The sequence below is a fragment of the Macrotis lagotis genome, chromosome X (genome assembly GCF_037893015.1).
Source record: "Macrotis lagotis isolate mMagLag1 chromosome X, bilby.v1.9.chrom.fasta, whole genome shotgun sequence".
NCBI classification, from domain to species: Eukaryota; Metazoa; Chordata; class Mammalia; order Peramelemorphia; family Peramelidae; genus Macrotis; species Macrotis lagotis.
This window is the reverse complement of record NC_133666.1, coordinates 224,405,004-224,424,948: the sequence shown is the minus strand read 5'-3', so window position 1 is coordinate 224,424,948 and position 19,945 is coordinate 224,405,004. Positions and strand designations below refer to the sequence as shown.

Below are 19,945 nucleotides of genomic sequence, written 5' to 3'. Positions count from 1 at the left end.
TAAGGCTAATCAACATATAAATACATATGTATTAATAAATACACACCTATAGAAAGACATACTAAAAAGCAGCCCTGGTTAAGTAGATAAAGAACTGATCTTGGAATGGAAAATACCTTTGTTCATACTTTGTGTCTGATGAGTATTGATTATGTGGTCCTAGACAAATCACTTAACCTCTCAGTGCTCCCAGTTAATTTCCTAAGACTGAAAGTTGTAGAAGCAATATAACTATCAAGAGGGGGCACTTTCCTCCCTGGAAGTTCCCCACACAAAATGAAATTCCAGATCTGATTGATTTAAAATAATCTATGAAGGAACTGTTATGTTTTTGACTATATGTATGCATCATATGGCTAGAGTGATTTAAATAACTATATGGAGAGATAGTTTAGTTTTTGGCCCAGAGTAGCTGATGATTGCTATTCTTGTTGCCACTTCGAATCATCACAATGACCTCTGATCTTTATTACTGTCATCACTCCACTTTTTTTTTGCTTGTATTCTCTTCACCTTAGCTTTCTGAAGATCAATCTCACCGTTTATGGGATATTAAGTGTTTTCTAAATCTTCATTCCCCCCCTTCTTCTTTGCTATTTTCATTGTTGCTCTAGCACCCAGCTCTAACATCAGTAATGGAAGACTTTTTTCATTTCTTTGACCTAGTTCAGGACCAAAGCCCTGAATGCTTGAGAATTCTGGGAAGTTGCTTCTTAGATTAGAGGAGATTTCATCAAAATCTGTGCCTTTTTTCAGGGGTGGTATCCTTATTTTAGTCATTAGTTTATGCAAATGCAACATCTGGTCCAAAGTATAACAAAACTATTACAAGACTTTGTTTGAGCTATGTAAAGAGATTGGATAGCAGTAAAAACTAGGTTTTATAATCATGGCAACAATATCTGCATTGGTATTTGTATTGTTTGGACTGTGTCTCTCTCTGTCTTTTTCTGCTTCTCTCTGTATGTGATATTTCACAGATAATTTTTAATCTCATTATTTTTATAATATTTAGTCATAAAAAACAATGAGAGGAACAGCTGACAAATGTCAGGTGATCCGAAAAGCCTTTGTACTGAGTTGTCTAGTTTGGTGGCACAGGTCAGCAGATCCATTAGATAATTTTGACTTTTCCATTTAATGTTGAGTACCTTGGGCTATGTCTAAAAGTAGTTATTGAATTATCCACTGCACAGTACATTTTTTTCAATGACCTTTACAAAAGAACTAGAATCAATGAGCTGAATCAATCACCAAATGTGATAAATCCTAGAAGCATAGACTTTATACTAAGTCATTTCCTTCTCCTAGTGAATATCTTTAAGGAGGTTTGGGAAGAATTTACAATATAGAGGATGAAGCTTGCCTAGTCATTCGTTACAAAAAAAAAGAATTTTTATTGAAGACATCATGGCATAGTGGAAAAACACTCTGCTTGGAGTTATATTATCCTGGTTATAGTAGCTAGCTTTAAGTTTTTAAAAATACTTTACCAGTATTATCTCATTCTGTCATCATTGCAACTCTCAGAGGTAGGGGTTATTATCATCACCATTTCACAGATGAGGAAACTAAGGCAGACAGAGGTTGTCACTTGGAAAAGATCACACAAATAATGAACTTCACAGGTGAGATATATAAACTGGGAGGTCCTCTGTTTCCAGAGTTATTATTCTCCACTATAACCATGAGTCAAAGGCTATAGCTTTAGTTTTGGCCCTGAAACTTAGAGCACTGACAATGTGAAGATGGGTTCTCATTTAGCTCTAGTTTCCTTAACTGTAAGGGCAGTTGGGTGGTGCCATGGTACACCTGTTGTCAGGAAGACTCATCTTCCTGAGCTCAAATCTAGTCTCAGACACTTAAAATTTTGTGACCTTGGACAAGTCACTTTATATTTGCCTCAGATTCCTCATCTGTAAAATGAGCTGAAGAAGGAAATGGCAAATCACTTCAGAATCTTTGTCAAGAAAATCCCATATGGTGTCATAAAGAGTCAGATATGACTGAAATGACTCAACAAGAAAAAGTTTCTTAACTGTAAAACTGGGATAATGTGATATTTTTACTCATTTAATTCAAAGGAAAGTTGTGAGGAGACACCTATAAAAAAGATGAGGTATTAGTATTGGAATCTCAAGATCCTAGATTTATAGTTGGAAGGGGCCTTAGTCCAAACTCCATTTGTAACTCATGAGGAAACTGAAAAGTATTAAAACTGTTGTGTGGTAAATCTAAAATTTAGTAATAGTTCTTAAAAATTTAGAATTTTATCATGATATTATTAAATTTATTGCAAGGTTATGATCAGCTACCCTAAGGATAAGGTAAAAAAACAATGTAGCATTATTTTAAGAAACATTTTCATCATTATTTTAAGAAACATTTAGTTGTTATTCCTTACAAATATAGATTAAAACTATTAAAAATGTTAAAGGAAGAAAATATTATATAAGGGAGTCAGCATATTTTATGGACAATATCAGAAGACCTGGTACCTAGTTCCATTTCTACCACGCATAAACATTACCTTAGTCAACTCATTTAAATTATCCTTGCTTCATGTTCTTCATCTTTTAAATGGAGGTAACAAAATTAACCATGCCTTCTTTGAAGGGTTTTAAATTAAAATCAAATGAGATAATGTACATAGAATGATTGTTAATCACAGGTTGCTATGATTTTTGAATCTTTATTTTTAATCCACTTATTATTTTGTTCTTGCAAAGCATGAATAAGATTTATGTTTTTATTTCACTGTAATACCATATGTAGACTTTTTTAAACCATTAGCATTAATAATAAAAAAGACTGACTTCCCTTCTTAAAAAAATATTGACTATTGAGGACTGTAATATAAAAGTATATCCTTGCAAATTTCATATAGAGTTCAATTACCATTTATGAGTTGCTAAAACAGAGGCTCCCTGAGATTTTAGTTCATTTATATCCAGAGAGTGAATTATGAGAGGCTATTCTTACAGGAAAAAGAGTAGTGAGCTATATTTAGGATTCTTATAATAAAGAAATGATAAAACTCTGCCAGTTTTAAGACTCTGTGACAACCTGTACATATTACTTAATTTCCATTTTTTTCCCTCAATGATTTAACTTCCAAAATTTTGGAGAAAAAATATGACATTCTTTTCTCAGTATATGTTAGGATTTCAATGATTGAAACTATATATGTTTTTAAAATATTATTTCACTTTATTGTAGATTCCTAATAAGCATCTATTATAAAAATATTAGTACACAAAATCCCCTTCAAATCAGTGAACATTTAGTTCTTACTGTTTTCACTTAATGTCATGATAGAATTTTTTTTAGGAATTTACATGTATAAAAATATCTTTTCTTACCCATATCATCTAGTTTCCTTGAAATACTTTTTATTTCTGAAAGATTCAGTTTTGAATACAAACTCTGTGGTGAATTTCTTTTGCTTTAACAGCTGTTGTATTCATTTCATTGTAATATTGCAAATCATATGGGGTTAGTAGTGTCTTTAAGACAAAAACACACCCAAAATGACCCGTTTTCAAGAAGTGTATTATGTAGAATGGGAGTGCTAACATTGTTCTATTATTGACAAGAAAAAAGGGTTATAAAAATGGGAAAATTGTATTAAATCTTAGTGGTATTGTAGATAATAAAATTAAGGTTACAACAAAATGAGTCAGGAAAAAGACCTACCTTCTAATTTTATTTTACATAAATGTGACCAAATATATCAACCTGGCATTAAATACTTCTGCCAGTACTTCAAAAATTCCATGCCTTATCCAGGCTGGGTCAACAGGCATTATGGGTTTTAGTGATTTTTGAAAAAAAATATTGTCTATAAAATTTTAGCAGAGGAATTTTAATAAACATTTCTACATTGACTGATTCCATTTGATAAGAGAAGAAATACAAACCAGTGGATAGAAGATTAGTCTTGGGATTAGAAGACTTGGATTCAAATCATACCTTTGACACTTATGAACTTTGTGTGTGGCCTTGTACATGTTGTCTTAATCTTTCTAAACCTTGGGTATTTTTCTTATTTTGCTTTTTTTTTCCCCTGAACTTACAAATCAAAAAAAGTTTCTATATACCCAGCAAAAAGAAAATTTTATATAAAATTATGAATCATTTTAGTGCTTGATTTTTTAAAAAGTATATCATAAATCCCAGGGCCAGTTGGGTGGTGCAGTGGATAGAGCACTGGACTTGGAGACAGGAGGATCTGAGTTCAAGTCCAGTCTCAGACATTTAATAATTGTGACCTTGGTCAAGAAACTTAACCCCAGTGCCTTAAATAGATAATTAAAAAAAAAGTGTATCATAAATCCCAATACAGTCTAATAAACATATGTATGCAACTTTATATAATAAAACAATATAATTTTTGAAATTATGTTGCTTGACAGTGTTTCCTTCTGAACTTCCTTTGTTCTCTTTTATGAATTAGAAAATATTTCAGTGATCCTCTTTTTTTTTTTCTGTTTGGCATTACTATTTTATGCATCCTCTCCATTTTTCCTAATACTCCCAATTAAAACCAAGAGATGAAGAAAAAAATTAAAAAAACTTGTACCAAATAAGCAAGGTTAATTATAACAAATCTAAACAAATGTATTTCTTTTTCGTGAGATTTTTTTTTCTAGTATGCTTCGTCATAGGTCCTCTGTGTGTGTGTGTGTGTGTGTGTGTGTGTGTATTTATATTTATATATATATATATATATATATATATATATACAAGTTATTTTTATTACACTGTTATTTTCCTTGTGAAAATTATTCTTTCTGTTTTGCTCACTTTACTCTTCATCAGTTCATGCTACAATGGATTATCTGAAATCATCATCTTTCTTCATTTCTTATAGTACAATAATATTCCATTACATTCATATATCATGACTGGTTCAGCTTTTCCTCAGATGGTAGGATTCTAGTTCTTTGGTTTTCTTTTTCCTTGTTTTCATTCTTTAATCCCTCTCCAACAGGATCATGAAGATCATTATGCTTGAAGCTATTTTGTCACCCATATTTTCTTCCTTGTTAACCTTGCCTTCTAACTTGTCTTGTTTCAAGTTGATTTTTATATATTTCTAAACTGTGTGCATATGTTCAACTCTTTCCATATCAGAATGAGACTCATTGAATGCTCACTGCCACTTCTTCTTTCTTCATATTGTTACATTCTTCTGCTCAGGTACCCTAATTTTGAAAATTAGCAAATCTTATCCCCTTCTTCCTCCTTCTATTTTGTTCATTAGCTCTTTTTTCCTTTCCCCCTCTTCATGTTCTTACAACAGGTCCTTTGGTTTTCTTTTTTTGCCTGCTTTACCTTTTATACTGCTATAATTTATACCCTCAGTAGATGTTAAGATTCTGAAAGGATACTTGTTTTTTCTCCCATTATTAATGTTAACATTAAATCATCATTCAAAACTTTCCAATTACTCAAATTTACCTTTTTAGGATTCTATTGACTATTTTAGCTACTTCTCTAATCTAGCCTCCAGTTTATTTAATCAATCTTCATGTAATGCTTTGAGTCTCGTCATCATATCATCCTCCTCCAGATGTTCCACAGCTCCTTGATATTCCTTCCAATTCAAAACTAGATAAAACTAGTCCAAGCTTCTTTATTTCTCTTTGAAAAGTAAAAATTCACCTTATCAGAAATATCTTTGAGTTAACCCTGGACTGATAATGAAATCCATAGATATTTATCATGAAGGTTAACACTTCATTGCTGAAATAATTACTATTTTACCTATCTTCTTGGACTTGAACTTTGGATCAGAGATGATACAACTCTAGTTCCTTGAAAAGTCCTGAGACTGTGTAACTCTTATTAGTGGTGTTTTAGCCCTTGTTCTTGCCTGCTAATCTATCTTAACCATATCAAGACATTGCATAAGTCTTAACTTGTTTAAGACACTTGAGATCTACAAAGTGAACATATATTTTATCACTCACTATTATTTTACTTCTTACTATAGCTGTGTATTAATTCTTTGTGTTGTTCATTCTTTCACTTGTGTCTGACACTGCATGATTCCATGGACCATACTGTCCATATGGTTTTCTTAGCAAAGATACTGGACTGGTTTACCATTTTCTTTTCTAGTAGAGTAAGACAAATTGAGGTTAAGTGACTTGCCCAGGGTCACACAGCTAAGTAAGTGTCTGAGGCAGGATTTGAACTTAGGTTTTCCTGACTTCAGACCCAATACTCTACTCACTAAGCCATTCAACTACCTCTCATACTATAGCTATACAGCATGCTCTAATGTTTGGAGATGAAACAACTTAAGGACCTCTTTGTTATTTACTATTCTAAAAATATTCAGATAAGAATGCCTCTCAGACTTAATCCTTTGAATGAGCCAGACTTCTTCCCTTCCCCCCCCCCCCATCCATTTCTCCTACCTTTTCTTCCTTCTTCATCCCTTCAATAAACTATAATGCTCAAATGTCCCAAAGGAGAGATTTGGGAATGATAAAACCTTGCCTCCCATTTGAATCTCTTTAAAAAAGCTTAGGAGGCATCACTAGCCTACACCAGTGATACAGTGTTTTCTGTATATAAAGGAAAGCCATTTTATGTTGCCCTATCTCATGAAATGATCTGGGGACATTGGTGTTTGTATGGCACAGATAGTTGAAGTAAAAATCCAGTCTATAGACCCAGAGACATCCTTCTTTTTATAGCAGGGGTTGTTAATCATTTTGTGACATAGATATTTTTGGTGGTCTGATGAAGCCTATGAATCTGTTCTGAGAATAATATTTTTAAATGCTTAGGATTACAAAGAAAACTGACTATATAGAAATGCAGTTATCTATCAATCCATATTATTTATATATATATATTGAACATATACATATATTTTATATAACTTATACATATATATGCATATACAATATATAACTTATTTCAATATGTAATATATTCAATATTTATTATATTAATATTCAATAAATTATTTTGAAATATCATTTCTGCATATTTCAATCTGCTAATTTTAAAAAATGCATGTTGGCATTCAGCATAAACTCTAATAAAACTCATTTTTTTGAAACTTAGGCCTAAATTGACTCGTAGAACTAACCACACACACACACACGCACACACACACACACACACACACACACACACACATACACACACAAACACACAAAATGTATGAGTTACAAAAACTCTTTAGGATCATAAAGTATATTACAAGAGGTATTTTTGTTAAAATGGTCAGGAGGTAACTTGGAAGAAAGAGTTTTTCCGTCAAACATGCCTTTTTTTCATTTTTTGATATTTTTATAATCACCTCCTATATTTTTGTACTTTATAGAACATTACTACAAAAATAATTGTATAATATTTGATGTTATTTTCTCCATTATATATTTTATATATATATATATATATATATATATATATATATATATATATATATATATATATTTCTCCATAGAGTATGGAGAAATAGACACAATGTCAGGAATTCCTGAGCTTAAATCCAACCCCAGATACATAGTATTTAAGTGACCCTGGGAAAATCACTTAACCTCTGTCTACTTCAGTTTTCTCATCTGTTAAAAATTAGGAATAATAATAATAATAACAACAACAACAATAATAATGATAATAAAAAATAATGCTAATAATAGTAACCTCCAAAAGTTGTTGTGAGAATAAAATGAGATAATATTTGTAAGGCATTTTGCAAACCTACATATATATGTTTATAACAATAAATACTAGCCATTATTATTGTTGTTATTACAATAGGTAGAGAAATGGGACCTTATGATAAGAAAATGTAAGGAAGTTTGAATAGGATAAAAATTGCTTTCATAATTTAGGGTCAAGAAATAATAAATATCTGAAGTAAAATATAAATAATAGTTTTCTTAGTTTATTAGAAAAATTTTAATAGCATTTTATTTCAAATGAGCACATTGACAATCTTTGTATTGTCTCTCAGAATAAATGAAACTTGTATGAAGTCATGCACATACAACTTTTGAACTAATATTAACACTTTGATTATGGATGTGTGTGTGTGTGTGTGTGAAGAGGGGGGGAAAGAGAGACAGAGAGAGAGAGACACACACACACACACACACACACACACACACACACACACACACTTTTGTTAAAGTCTTTTTGTTGGGGCAACTAGGTGGCACAGTGGATAAGAGCAGCAGCCCTGGAGTCAGGAGTACCAGAGTTCAAATCTGGCCTCAGACACTTAATAATTGCCTGTGTGACCTAAGACAAGTCACTTAATCCCATTGCCTTAAATAAATAAAAAAGTGAAGTCTTGTTTTCCTCTCCTTTATTCACTGAAAATATTTTCCTTTCAATTTAAATTTATGTTTATTTTTCAGTTCTTAAGGAATAATACTAGAAGTTGAAACTTTTTTTTAGCTGAGGGTCACTTAGGAAGCTAAAAAATACAATTCACCCTTTTTAATCTAAATTTGTATCTGATCATCTAATTCAGTTGGGCATCTGGATTGCCCAGTGGATAGAGTGCCCAATCTGCTATCAGGAAGATCAGACTTCAAATATGACCTCAGACACTTTATCAGCTGTTTGAACCTGCCTCAGTTTGCCTCATTTCCCTCATCTGTAAATGAGCTAGAGAAGAAAGTGGTAAATCACTTTAGTATCTTTGCTAAGAAAACCCCAAATGGAATCATAAGGATTTGGTCATGACTGAAATGACTGAATAACGATAACATATATAATTCAAAAGTGACTAGACTTGATAAATAGTCATTCTCTTTGTATGAGTGAGCAGAATTCATGGTCAGTCTTTTGTTGTTCATATGGAAAATTCTGGCCAATATCTTCAATACCAAAATAGGTGGAAAAGTAAAGGACAAATTCAGGAGAAAATTCTAACTTTCCTCTGAGTTGTCTAAATAATGGCCTTTATTTTTCAAGGGAGGAGTGGTAAGATAAGGTTCATTGTCCTTGGTCTCTACAAAGAAATTCCCCCTTGAGATTGATAGGCATTTATTCTGCTTTCAAAGAACTCTCTCATCCCAGAGACAAGAATTTTGACTTTGAAATACTAAGTCTATAAAAGAAAATAGTCTTTGCTTTTGAATCAACTTTCAAGAAATTAGACTGGTATTACTATTCCCATAGATAACATTTGTCTATTGTTGTTATTGTTTCCTCATTCTTTTCATCTTATTAGATGTTTAGATTAGAGTTAAGTTAGAGTTAAGATCCAAATGGTTCTGGGACAAGTTGTTCTTCTATTACTCTTTTCTGTTTTTTTTCTTCAGATAACTATACAGGAAGATAAAATAACTATTTTTTTGTAACTGAGTAAGAGTATTAAGATGCAAGCTCCTCTTATATAGACCCATTGAAAGCATGTCAGAGTAATTGCAGTATCAAACAGAACGACACTGATGTTGAATTCCCCTAAATTGATTTACTGTTCCATATTTTGAAAACTTTTTATCCCATATAACATGTTGATTCAAAGTCCAGTGCAAAAACGGCTAAAAAAATTATTAAATTTTTACAAAGTCATCCAGCTATTGTGGGTGCAGTTGTGTCTGTCATTATGATCTAGTTTCTAGTTTAGTTTATTTCATCAATTCTCAAGGATATTTTGAGATATATATATACTTATAGAATAGGAATTATTTTGCCTTAGTCAATTAACAAACAAAAGTTTATTAGGTAACTTTTGATGTTTGGGTAGCTAGATAGGACAAGGGATAAAGTGCCAGGTCTGAAGTCACAAAGATTCCTCTTCCTGAGTTCAAATCTGGACAGCCTCAGAAAATTACTAGCTGTGTGACTCTAGATCAGTCACTTAACTCTGTTGGACTCAATTTCCTCTTCCATAAAATCATGAGAAAAAGGAAGTGGTAAACCACTCTAGTATCTTAGCTAAGAAAACCCCAAATGGGGTAACAAAGAGTCAGACATGAATGAAAAGCAATTGAGCCACAACTGTTATATTTCAGATGCTATGCAGGAGATACATATACAAAGAATAAAATGATTCCTACTCACAAGAAGTTATATAATTATTATATAATTATATAATTTGGTATATAAGAATGTACATGCTAAAAGGTAGTGTAAATAAAGAGAAGTTAATAAAATTATAGTTGGAAAGAAGAACAATAATGGGTTTCATATAGAAAGTGGTACTTAATCTGCAATGTTGAGGAAAAAGAGATGCTAAAAGGCAACAGACAAGAGTGAGTGTATTCCAGACATGGGAAATAAGCAGTATAAAGGCAAAAATATAGGGAATGAAAGACATGAATATGAAGAATGAAGTAATCCAGGGTCAGTTTGGTGATAGCAGAGTATATAGGGAAGGAAAATGTGAGACTGAAAAGATCAATTGGGACCACGATAAGGATTTTAAAAATTTGAACAGAGGGATAAATATTTTATCTTAGAGTTAATAGGGAGCCACTAGAGTTTATTGAGTATGGAAGTTAAACGGTCAGATTTGTGTTTAAGAGGAGATTACTGGCAGAAATTACTAGCTTATTTAGAGGTCACAATGAAGCAGGGAGAGATAATCAATTTAGAAGTTGTTGCAATATCTTAGGAAAGAGGTGATTAAGGTCTAAATTAAAGTGGTAGTTTGTGAATATATGGAATGTGTCAGATTCAAAAGATGTGATGGAAAAATGGCAAAATTTGTCCCACTGGCTAAATATGCAGGGGAGTAAGAGTGAGGAATCAAGGATAACACACCTGAGAAGTTGGAAGAATGATGATGATGTTTGGAAGAAGCCAAGATTTAGGAGGAAAATATTAAGTTTAACTTGGGACATGCCAATTTCAAGATGTCCTTGGAACATCTAGTTGGAAATACCAAATATACAATTGTTGTTGTGAAACTAAATCCCAGAGGAATAGATTTGAGCTGGATATATAGTGCCTGAAGCATTCACAAAGGATAAGAGCTAATGATGTATCTGACAAACAGGATAGAGAGAAAAAAGAAGAGGACCTAGGATTGAGCTTCATTATCAAACTATAAAGCATGATATGGATGGTGAACCAGAAAAGGAGATGAAAAAAAATCAAACAGTAAAGAGAAGGGTAAATATTGTCATGGAAACCTAAATAGAAGAGTGTTTCTAGGCTAGGTGGTCAGTAATAGTAAATGTGGCAGCTAGGCAAAGAATATGGACCCAAAAGAAGACTATCAGCCATGGTGATAAGTAACTCATAATTATTAACTTTGGAGAGAGCAGTTTCAGTGAAGAAAGGAGGTTGGAAGTCAGATTGCAAAGGGTTGAGGAGTAAGAGAAAAGGAAGTCAAAGAAATGAGTATAGACTGATTTTTTTAGGAGTTTGAGAAAGAGAAGAAAGCTATAGAATGATAGTTTGCAAAAAATTGTAGTCTTATAAAAACATTCATAGTATTCCTTGTTTCTTTGGGTTTTGCTTTTTAAGGATGAGGAGACTTAAATATGTTTGAAGGCAGTAGAGATGGAGTCAATAGGTAAGAGAACAATTGAAGATTTAAGAAAGATAGAAGACCCTACCGAGTGTATGGTTCTAAGCACCAGTTTGTTTCTTGCTAATTTTAATTAGGTTGTCACAATTATAATAATATTTTCAGAGCATGTAAGAAACAGGTTAAAAGCTTATAAGTTTACTTTTGGAACAAGGAACAATCATGTCACCAAACAATTGACAATATTTATATACCATTGCATCTATTTTTTTAAAATGATTTTTAGATATTTATTTTTTTAAGTTGCAAAATTTCCTTCCACTTTCCCTTCCTAATCCCCTCAGTGGCAGACAGGTTAACATTGTACATACAAATTTTTGATAAACAGGTTTACAGATTATTCATTTTCAGTATGAGAATTTATAATTAAGGGAAAGAGATACATAAGAGATAATTTTTGTAGTGTTCATCAGATTCTGAAGGGTGTTTTTGGTTTGGTTTTGTTTTGTTTTGTTTTTCTTCCTCTGGATGGGGTTAACATTGTTCATAGCCAGTCTAATATGGTTGTCCTGTTACTCTGAACTTCTGAGAGCTGCTTTCATCAAGGTTGATCATTTCACAATGTTGTTAATGTATGCATCATTCTCTTGGTTCTGCTCCCTTCATTCAGCATCATATCCTGTAAGTCATTCCATGCTTCTCTGGAGTCCGACCATTTATGGTTTCTTATAGTACAATAATATTCCATAGCATTCATGTACCATAACTTGCTTAACCATTCCCCAATTGATGGGCAACACAACACTGCATTTGTTGAATGAAAATGAAAATGTTTTATTCCCAGATAAAAGATTATTCACAATTATTTTCTATTTTATTAGATGAGAAAAATAAATAAATATATCTACTCTAGAATATTCACACAAGTAAGAACCTTTAATAACTTTCAGTGTAGCAGTCTGAGCACAAATCATCCATTTGGATGGGGTAGCTTATTCAATTTAGAGGATAAGATAAATAGGTACTTATTGCCTGCATATGCTGCATGATTCAGTTATATATAAAGCATTTATTTTCCCCATAGGAAGGATGGTTCCTTTATAATAAAGACAAAGGCTGTTCTGACCTACAGTGTTTTGTTGGTCAAATTTCCCTCTCTACCCTCTCTATAAGCTGCCATGTGCTGTTTTCAGAGGTCCTTCTCTAGTGGGGACACAGAACCAATGCATTCACTCTACCTTTCCAAAATCAGTTTGGAGAAATGTGAGATGGATAGAAATTGATGTTGAATTACATTTTTCATGCCACTTTTTTAATTTTTAAATTTAATTTTTGATTGAATCGCTTGCTTCAGATAGCATACTAAATAAATACACTCTTCCAACAGGGTGCATAGATTATTTTCATCCTTTCTCACAGCCTGGTCTTGCTCTCTGAGCAATAGGTAATGTCTAATCTTGGGTGAGTTGATTTTAATTGTGAGAAGTAATGAAAAAACAAAGACCAGAACTTTTGTTCTGAGAATTCTTAGTTCATGTAAGAACCTTAGGCTAGGGGCAGCTAGGTGGTGCAGTGGATAAAGCACTGGCCCTGGAGTCAGGAGTACCTGCGTTCAAATCTGGTCTCAGACACTTAATAATTACCCAGCTGTGTGGCTTGGGCCAGCCACTTAACCCCATTGCCTTGAAAAATCTAAAAAAAAAATGCTCATGGTAATGCTCAAGGCTATGTGCTCTTTGGTGCAACAGGAGCAAGGATATACTAGGGACATTCTTGTTCCTAATGCAGTCATTTCAAACCTTTTAAAATATTGATTTGTTTTTTTGATGACACTTTTTTCCTCAAAGAAACTTAAATTAATTATCACTGGAGCCTATGCATACCAGGAGCTGACATTCACTGGAGGTCACACATAATGCATACCTGACTCTTTCAAGAGAATGAATAGCAAATACCCTTACTTTTGCCATTTAATTGCATATAGATTGCATCATAGAATCCTCAGTGTAGCACAAAGATTAGAGAGGTGTACGAAATGAAAAGAGAAGAAAAAATGGTCAACTTATGAAGTAGAGTGTGATACAGAGTTCTGTGTGTAGGGAGCAAGGTGATCCCAGCATGACTGTAGAGGAGTGTTGGAAGGTAATAGTAAAGGTTTAACAGGAAAAACAATAATTCGGTGGAACTGGTGGAAATTATTAATTTTTTTTTAAAAAGAAAAGTAAGGGAAAAAGAGAAAAATGAGAAACATATTACCAGTGGTGGAAAATTATTCATTTGTTCCTCTTTTTCTCTCTTCTTTTTTCATTCTTTTTTTCCCTTCAACATTTATTAATTGCCTACAGTTTTCAACATAGTGATATTAGAAAAAAAATTTTAGTGTGAAGTCCTGTTCTGATAAGTTTAAAAAACGTCAACATTGTTATTCTATTATTCAGTCAACTCTCAAACAAAAATGGATTATATAATTCCATTTTAGAGATGAGGAAACTAATCCTGAAAGGTTAAGTAACTTGACAAGTTTTACACATCTGCTAAGTGTTAAATTCCAGTCAAGTCAACAAACATTAGGTACCTAATTACTCTGTGGTTCTAAATCAACTGGTGGTGCAGTGGATAGAGCTCTGACTCTGAATCATCTGGCCTCAAATGCTCACTCGAAGACCAAAATTAAAGAAAATATTACAATTAGTGGGCTTCATCAAAATATGGACTCTAGGCAAGCATGTACTTGCCTCAGGGACAGTAGAATGATCAATTGATCATTAGAATGATCCCTCAGTTAGAATGAATGAGTGGTGAAATCAATTCTCCAATCAAATTGTAATTATAATAATGTACAAACATTCCTGAAAAACACACTTTCCAAGGAGTTAGATTGTGCCCTTCTCTGTGGCCAAAGAGCTATTCTCTAATTGGGCCCTAGTGAGATGGTTTGCCTCTAAGATGACAACTAAAATTTAATTGATACAGATTCTTATCAGAAATCTCACCTTTTTCCTTTGGTTTACAAAAGTACACTATGGTAAACATTTATAGTTTTTCAGAAAGTACATATAGGGTTTTAGAAAACCAGTATTTAAATCTGAAGATTTGTTTTTCAGTGAAACTGACTGATATGTAAGGATATGATCAGTCATAAAATTCTGGTTTATGTTTAAAGTGTCACTGTTTATATTTTTGTTTTGAAATAAAGCTTTTTGTACCAATCTCTGTGTAATAAACATACTCAGGAATATATTTAATGCTGAGAAAATAGAGGACTAAAACTCAGCCCTTTGTTTCATCATGAGCTAGCACACTGAATGCTCTCTCACCAGTGTGACTGCACGCACTGAAGACACTCTAAATCTTTTGTGAGAGATATCTTAATCTAGTCATTTCTTGTTTTAATTACATGTTTAGATTTGAACATTTTCAGAATATTACATGAAAATTCCTTTTACGATCAAATCAGAAATTATTTTATATATATTATTTTGAGAAAAATATTTTTCTCATATAATTAAACTAAAAAGTCCCAAATGATAATAAAAATCTCAGCATTCACATGAATAGAAAGCAGAAACATAAGATAATAGAAACAAGAATTTACTGGTGGTGTTTTTTTTTGTTTTTTGTTTTTAGTTTTTGCAAGGCAATGGGGTTAAGTGGCTTGCCCAAGGCCACACAGCTAGGTAATTATTAAGTGTCTGAGGCCAGATTTGAACTCAGGTACTCCTGACTCCAGGGCCAGTGCTCTATCCACTGCGCCACCTAGCTGCCCCTTGGTGGTGTTTTTCTAAAAACAATTTCTTTGCAGATGAAACACACTCCAAAATATTTTTTAGTCAAGTATAATCATAAGGATTTATAAAATTCAGATTTGTTGAAACTCTTTTAAAACATGAATTGTTTCCTATCAAGCCAAAATAAAGGGTATGAAAATTATACAAACAATAGGCTAAATACAGTCTTTGATTTCAACAAAGTTTTGGTATTTCAGCTTCATTTTACAAGTAAATAGTTTTTGATATTTCTGATTAGACAATATTTCTAGGTTGAGTACATCTCATTTTTTGTCAGTGACAAAAAAAAGTTCCCTTTGAGGATTTTCCTACTAGGACACACTATAATATGATTTTCTAACATTTTTTTTATGGAAACATACAAATAATTCATTATCATTTTTGGAATGGATTTATAGAGTAAACAAATTTTTAGAGAATAATCAGTTTTTCTTTGAATCATGGAAATAATTGAAATGAAGGGGACAAAATAGTCCATTTAGTCTAGATCATTCAGTTGACAGATGACAAAAGAGGGGCCCAGACATTCTTAGAAGATTGACTTTTTAACAGACAGTTTTTTCTAATAGCCTTGGCACATTGTAGGTACTAAATAAATGTTTACTGATTCATTGATTGACTCTTTCTTACAGAGTGCATTTCTTGTTTCTGCATATGCAAGCCAGCTACTGACAGAAGAGAGCTGCTCAGCCATGGCTGCTATAATGCATTACCTCTATCTTTGCCAGTTTAGCTGGATGCTTGTTCAGGTAAGAATCTCATTCCCATAAATCTCATGGCTCATCACCCTTGGAACTTGACATGTGGTAGTGATAGTTACTGATATGTCTACAAACCAAGTTCTGGGGAAGCTAATAAAGTGAAAATCAAATAAAAAACAATACCTTATGATACCCAAAGATCCCTTTTTTAATGGTTTTATTAATGCTTGGGAAAAGCCTAATGCTCTATTTAAAGAATAAGCACTGTGCCTAGCAAGAGAAAGATGGAAGCTTTGGACATGAATGTGGTGGAACCAGTGTTTTATAGGAGCTGAGTACAGCTGGTCCCTGAGGTGTTGGAAGAAATGTATATATGTTTGTTTTTGCTAGATCTTCAAAGTAGATGTCCCTTTGTAAAGACCAATTGATCTTAAAGAGGTTAAATGAAACTGGGACAGTAGTAATAAGGGCCATCCTTCTGATTTCTTTTTTTTTATTGAAGTTTTAGTTAATTTTTCCAATTGCATGCAATGGTAGTTTCCAATTTCATCCAATTGCAGATTTATAAGTTTTACATATTTCATGTACCCTCCTTTTCCTTCATCTTCCCCAACAGCAAACCGTATGGTAAAAGTTGTCCATGTACAATTGTACATAATAAAATGTTTTACTCTGCATTCAGAATCCATAATTTGTTTTCTGGATGTGAATGGCATTTTCCTTACAGATCTCTTAGAATTATCCTTTATCACTGAACTGCTGGGAGGAGCTGCATCCATCATAGTGGATCATCTCACAATGTTGCTGTTAATATGTACAGTGTTCTCTTGGTTCTGCTCACTTCACTCAGCATCAGCTCATGCAAATCTTTCCCTGCTTCTCTAAAGCCCACCCACTCATGATTTCTTACAGAACAATAATACTTTATAACATTCATATACCATAACTTGTTCAGCTATTCCCCCAATCAATTTCCAATTCCTTGCCACGACAAAAAAAAATTTACTATATTTTGAACATGTGAGACTTTTCCCATTTTTTTATTTCTTTGGAATATAGACCTAGTAATGGTATTGCTGGATCAAAGAGTATGCACAGTTTTACTGTTCTTTGGGCATAGTTCCAAAATGCTCTCCAGAATGACTGGATCAGTGCTCACTTTCTCAGCACATATACTAAAATTGGGGTGATACAGAGAAGATTATCATGGCCCCTGAGCAAGGATGGCATGCAAATTCGTGAAGCAGAATGACTGGATTAGTTCACAACTCCAGCAGCAGTGCATTAGTGATCCACTTTTCCCCATCCTCTCTAACACTGATCATTTTTCTTTGTCATCTTAGCCAATATGATAAGTGTGAGGTGGTATCTTAGAGTTGTTTTAATTTGCAGTTCTCTAATCAGTAATGATTTGAAGTATTTTTCCATATGATTTGTATATATATATATATATATATATATATATATATATATATACATATATATGTTTAACTTTAATTTCTTCATTTGAAAACTATTCATATGCTTTGACCATTTATCAGTTAGGGAAATATATTTTAGAGATGAGATCTTTATTTTAGAAATGAGACCAGAAACCCTACCTGTGAAAATTGTTTCCCAGCTTTCTGTTTTCCTTCTAACTTTGGCAGCATTGGTTTTATTGGTACAAAAACTTTTTAATATAACCAAAAATATCAATTTTGCAATTTATAGTATACTCTGGTTCTTGATTAGTCATAAATTTCTCCCCTTTCCATAGATCTGACAGATAGAGTATTTCTTGTTCTGTTAATTGGTCTATGGTGTTACACTTTATGTCTAAATCCTGTATCCATTTTGACTTTATTTTGCTTTAGGGTATGAGATGTGGGTCTATGCCTAGTTTTTTATCATACTATTTTTCTGTTTTCCCAACAATTTTTATGAAATATTGAGCTTATCCCAGAAACTAATATCTTTGAGTTTGTCAAGCAATAGATTGTTGTGGTCATGTATTTCTGTTTCTTTTGAACCTGTCCTAATCCACTGACTTATTACTCTATTTCTTAACCAGTACCAGGCAGTTTTGATGACTGTTGCTTTATAGTATAGTTTGAGATCTGGGAGAACTAGGCTTCCTTCCTTTATATTTTTTTTCATCAGTTCCCTTAATATTCTTGATCTTTTGTTGCTCCAGATGAATTTTGTTACAGTTTTTTCTAGCTTGATAAAATAGTTATTTGGTATTTGATTGGTATGATACTGAATAAATAAATTAATTGGGTAGAATTGTCATTTTTATTTATATTACTTGACCTAACCATTAGCAATTGACATTGCTCCAATTGTTTAGAGATCTGACTTTATTTGTATGAGAAGTGCTTTTGTAATTGTGTACATACAGTTTCTGAATTTGTCTTGGGAAGTATATTCCCAAATATTTAATGCTGTCTGCAGTTAGTTTAAAAGGAATTTCTCTATCTCTTGCTCTTGGCTTATGTGAGTTTATTTTATATCCTACTACTTTGCTGAATTTGTTAATTGTTCAAGCAGTTTTTAAAATTATTTTTTTGGGTTCTCTAAGTAGACCATCATATCATCTGTAAAGAATGAAAGCTTACTACCTTCCTTATTGCTAATTCTGATTCCATCAATTTCTTTTAGTTCTCTTATTGCTAAAGCAAACATTTCTAATACTATATTGAATTGTAATAGTGATAATGGGCATCCTTGTTTCACTCCTAAAATTGTAAATGCTCCAAGTTTATTCCATATGTATATATATATATATATATATATATATATATATATATATATGTAATTTTGTTGATGTTTTGGATAAATACTATTTATTATTTTAAGGAAAACTTCATTTATTCCTATACTCTCTAGTGATTTTGGTAAGAGTGATGTTGTATTTTATCAAGGTCTTTATCAATATTTATTGAGATAATCATATGATTTCTGTTGGTTTTATTATTGATATGTTCAATTTTGTTGAGTGTTTTCTTAAAATTGGACCATCCCTGCCTACCCAGAATAAATCCTACCTGTTCCTGGTGTATCATTCTAATAATAACTGGCTATAATCTCTGTGTTAAAATTTTATTTAAGATTTTGCATTAATTTCACTAGTGGGATAGGTCTAACTCCTCCTATTTTAAAAATAATTTATATAGAATTAGAATTATTTGTTCCCTAAATGTTTGGTAGAATTCACTTGTAATCCATAAGGACATAGAGACTTTTTTCTTAGGGAGTTTACTGATGGTTTCTTCGATTTCTTTTTCTGAAGTGGGATTCTTTTAAATATTTTATTTTCTCTTCTGTTAATCTGGGCAGTTTTTATTTTTATAAATATTTCGATTTCACTCAGGTTATAAATTTATTGGCACATAGTTCAGCAAAATAGCTCTGAATTATCTCTTTAATTTCCTCCTCATTGGTGGTGAGTTCCTCCTTTTCTTTTTTGATACTGGTAAATTAGTTTTCTTTTTTCTTTTTTTAATAAGATTAAACAGAGGTTTATCAACTTTTTTTGTAAAGCTAGCACTTAGTTTTATTTATTAGTTCAGTGATTTTCGTACTTTCCATTTTATTAATCTCTCCCTTGATTTTCAGAATTTCTAATTTGGTATTTAGCTGGGGATTTCTGATTTGTTCTTTTTCTAGATTTTTTAGTTGCATACCCAATTCATTGATCTCCTCTTTTCTCTATTTTATTCATATGGGCATTTAAAGATAAAATTTCCTCTAAAAACTACTTTGGTTGCAACCCATAAATATAAATATGATGTCTCATTAGTATATTTTCTTGTATGATTTGTTTTATTTTTTAAATTTTTTATCTTTTTATTTGTTTTTTCATGGTGCCATTGGTTCTCTTTTTTGTTTTTTTTTTTTTGAGTGATAATTTGGTTTATTTATTTTATATTATTACAATAATCTTGTTGTGAGAGTAAACAAAACCCTCCTCCCCCCCACAAAAAATAAATAAAATATAGAGAAATCTCAAG

General features: G+C 32.2%; 1 protein-coding gene and 1 non-coding gene across 4 annotated transcripts in view; both read left to right on the top strand.

Annotated features, from left to right (window-relative positions):
* LOC141502675 (adhesion G-protein coupled receptor V1-like) overlaps positions 1-17,339 on the top strand; it is a 456,940-nt gene extending 439,601 nt beyond the window's left edge. For all 3 annotated transcript variants that reach the window (XM_074207517.1, XM_074207518.1, XM_074207514.1), the window contains one exon: positions 15,882-17,339. In XM_074207517.1, the coding sequence (XP_074063618.1) occupies positions 15,882-16,019 (138 nt within the window). In that variant the 3' untranslated portion in view covers positions 16,020-17,339. The remainder of the gene's footprint in view (positions 1-15,881) is intronic.
* Positions 17,102-17,208, top strand: LOC141503695 (U6 spliceosomal RNA). The gene has a single exon (XR_012473026.1). It is a non-coding gene; the product is annotated as a U6 spliceosomal RNA (small nuclear RNA).
* Positions 17,340-19,945: the final 2,606 nt, after the last annotated feature.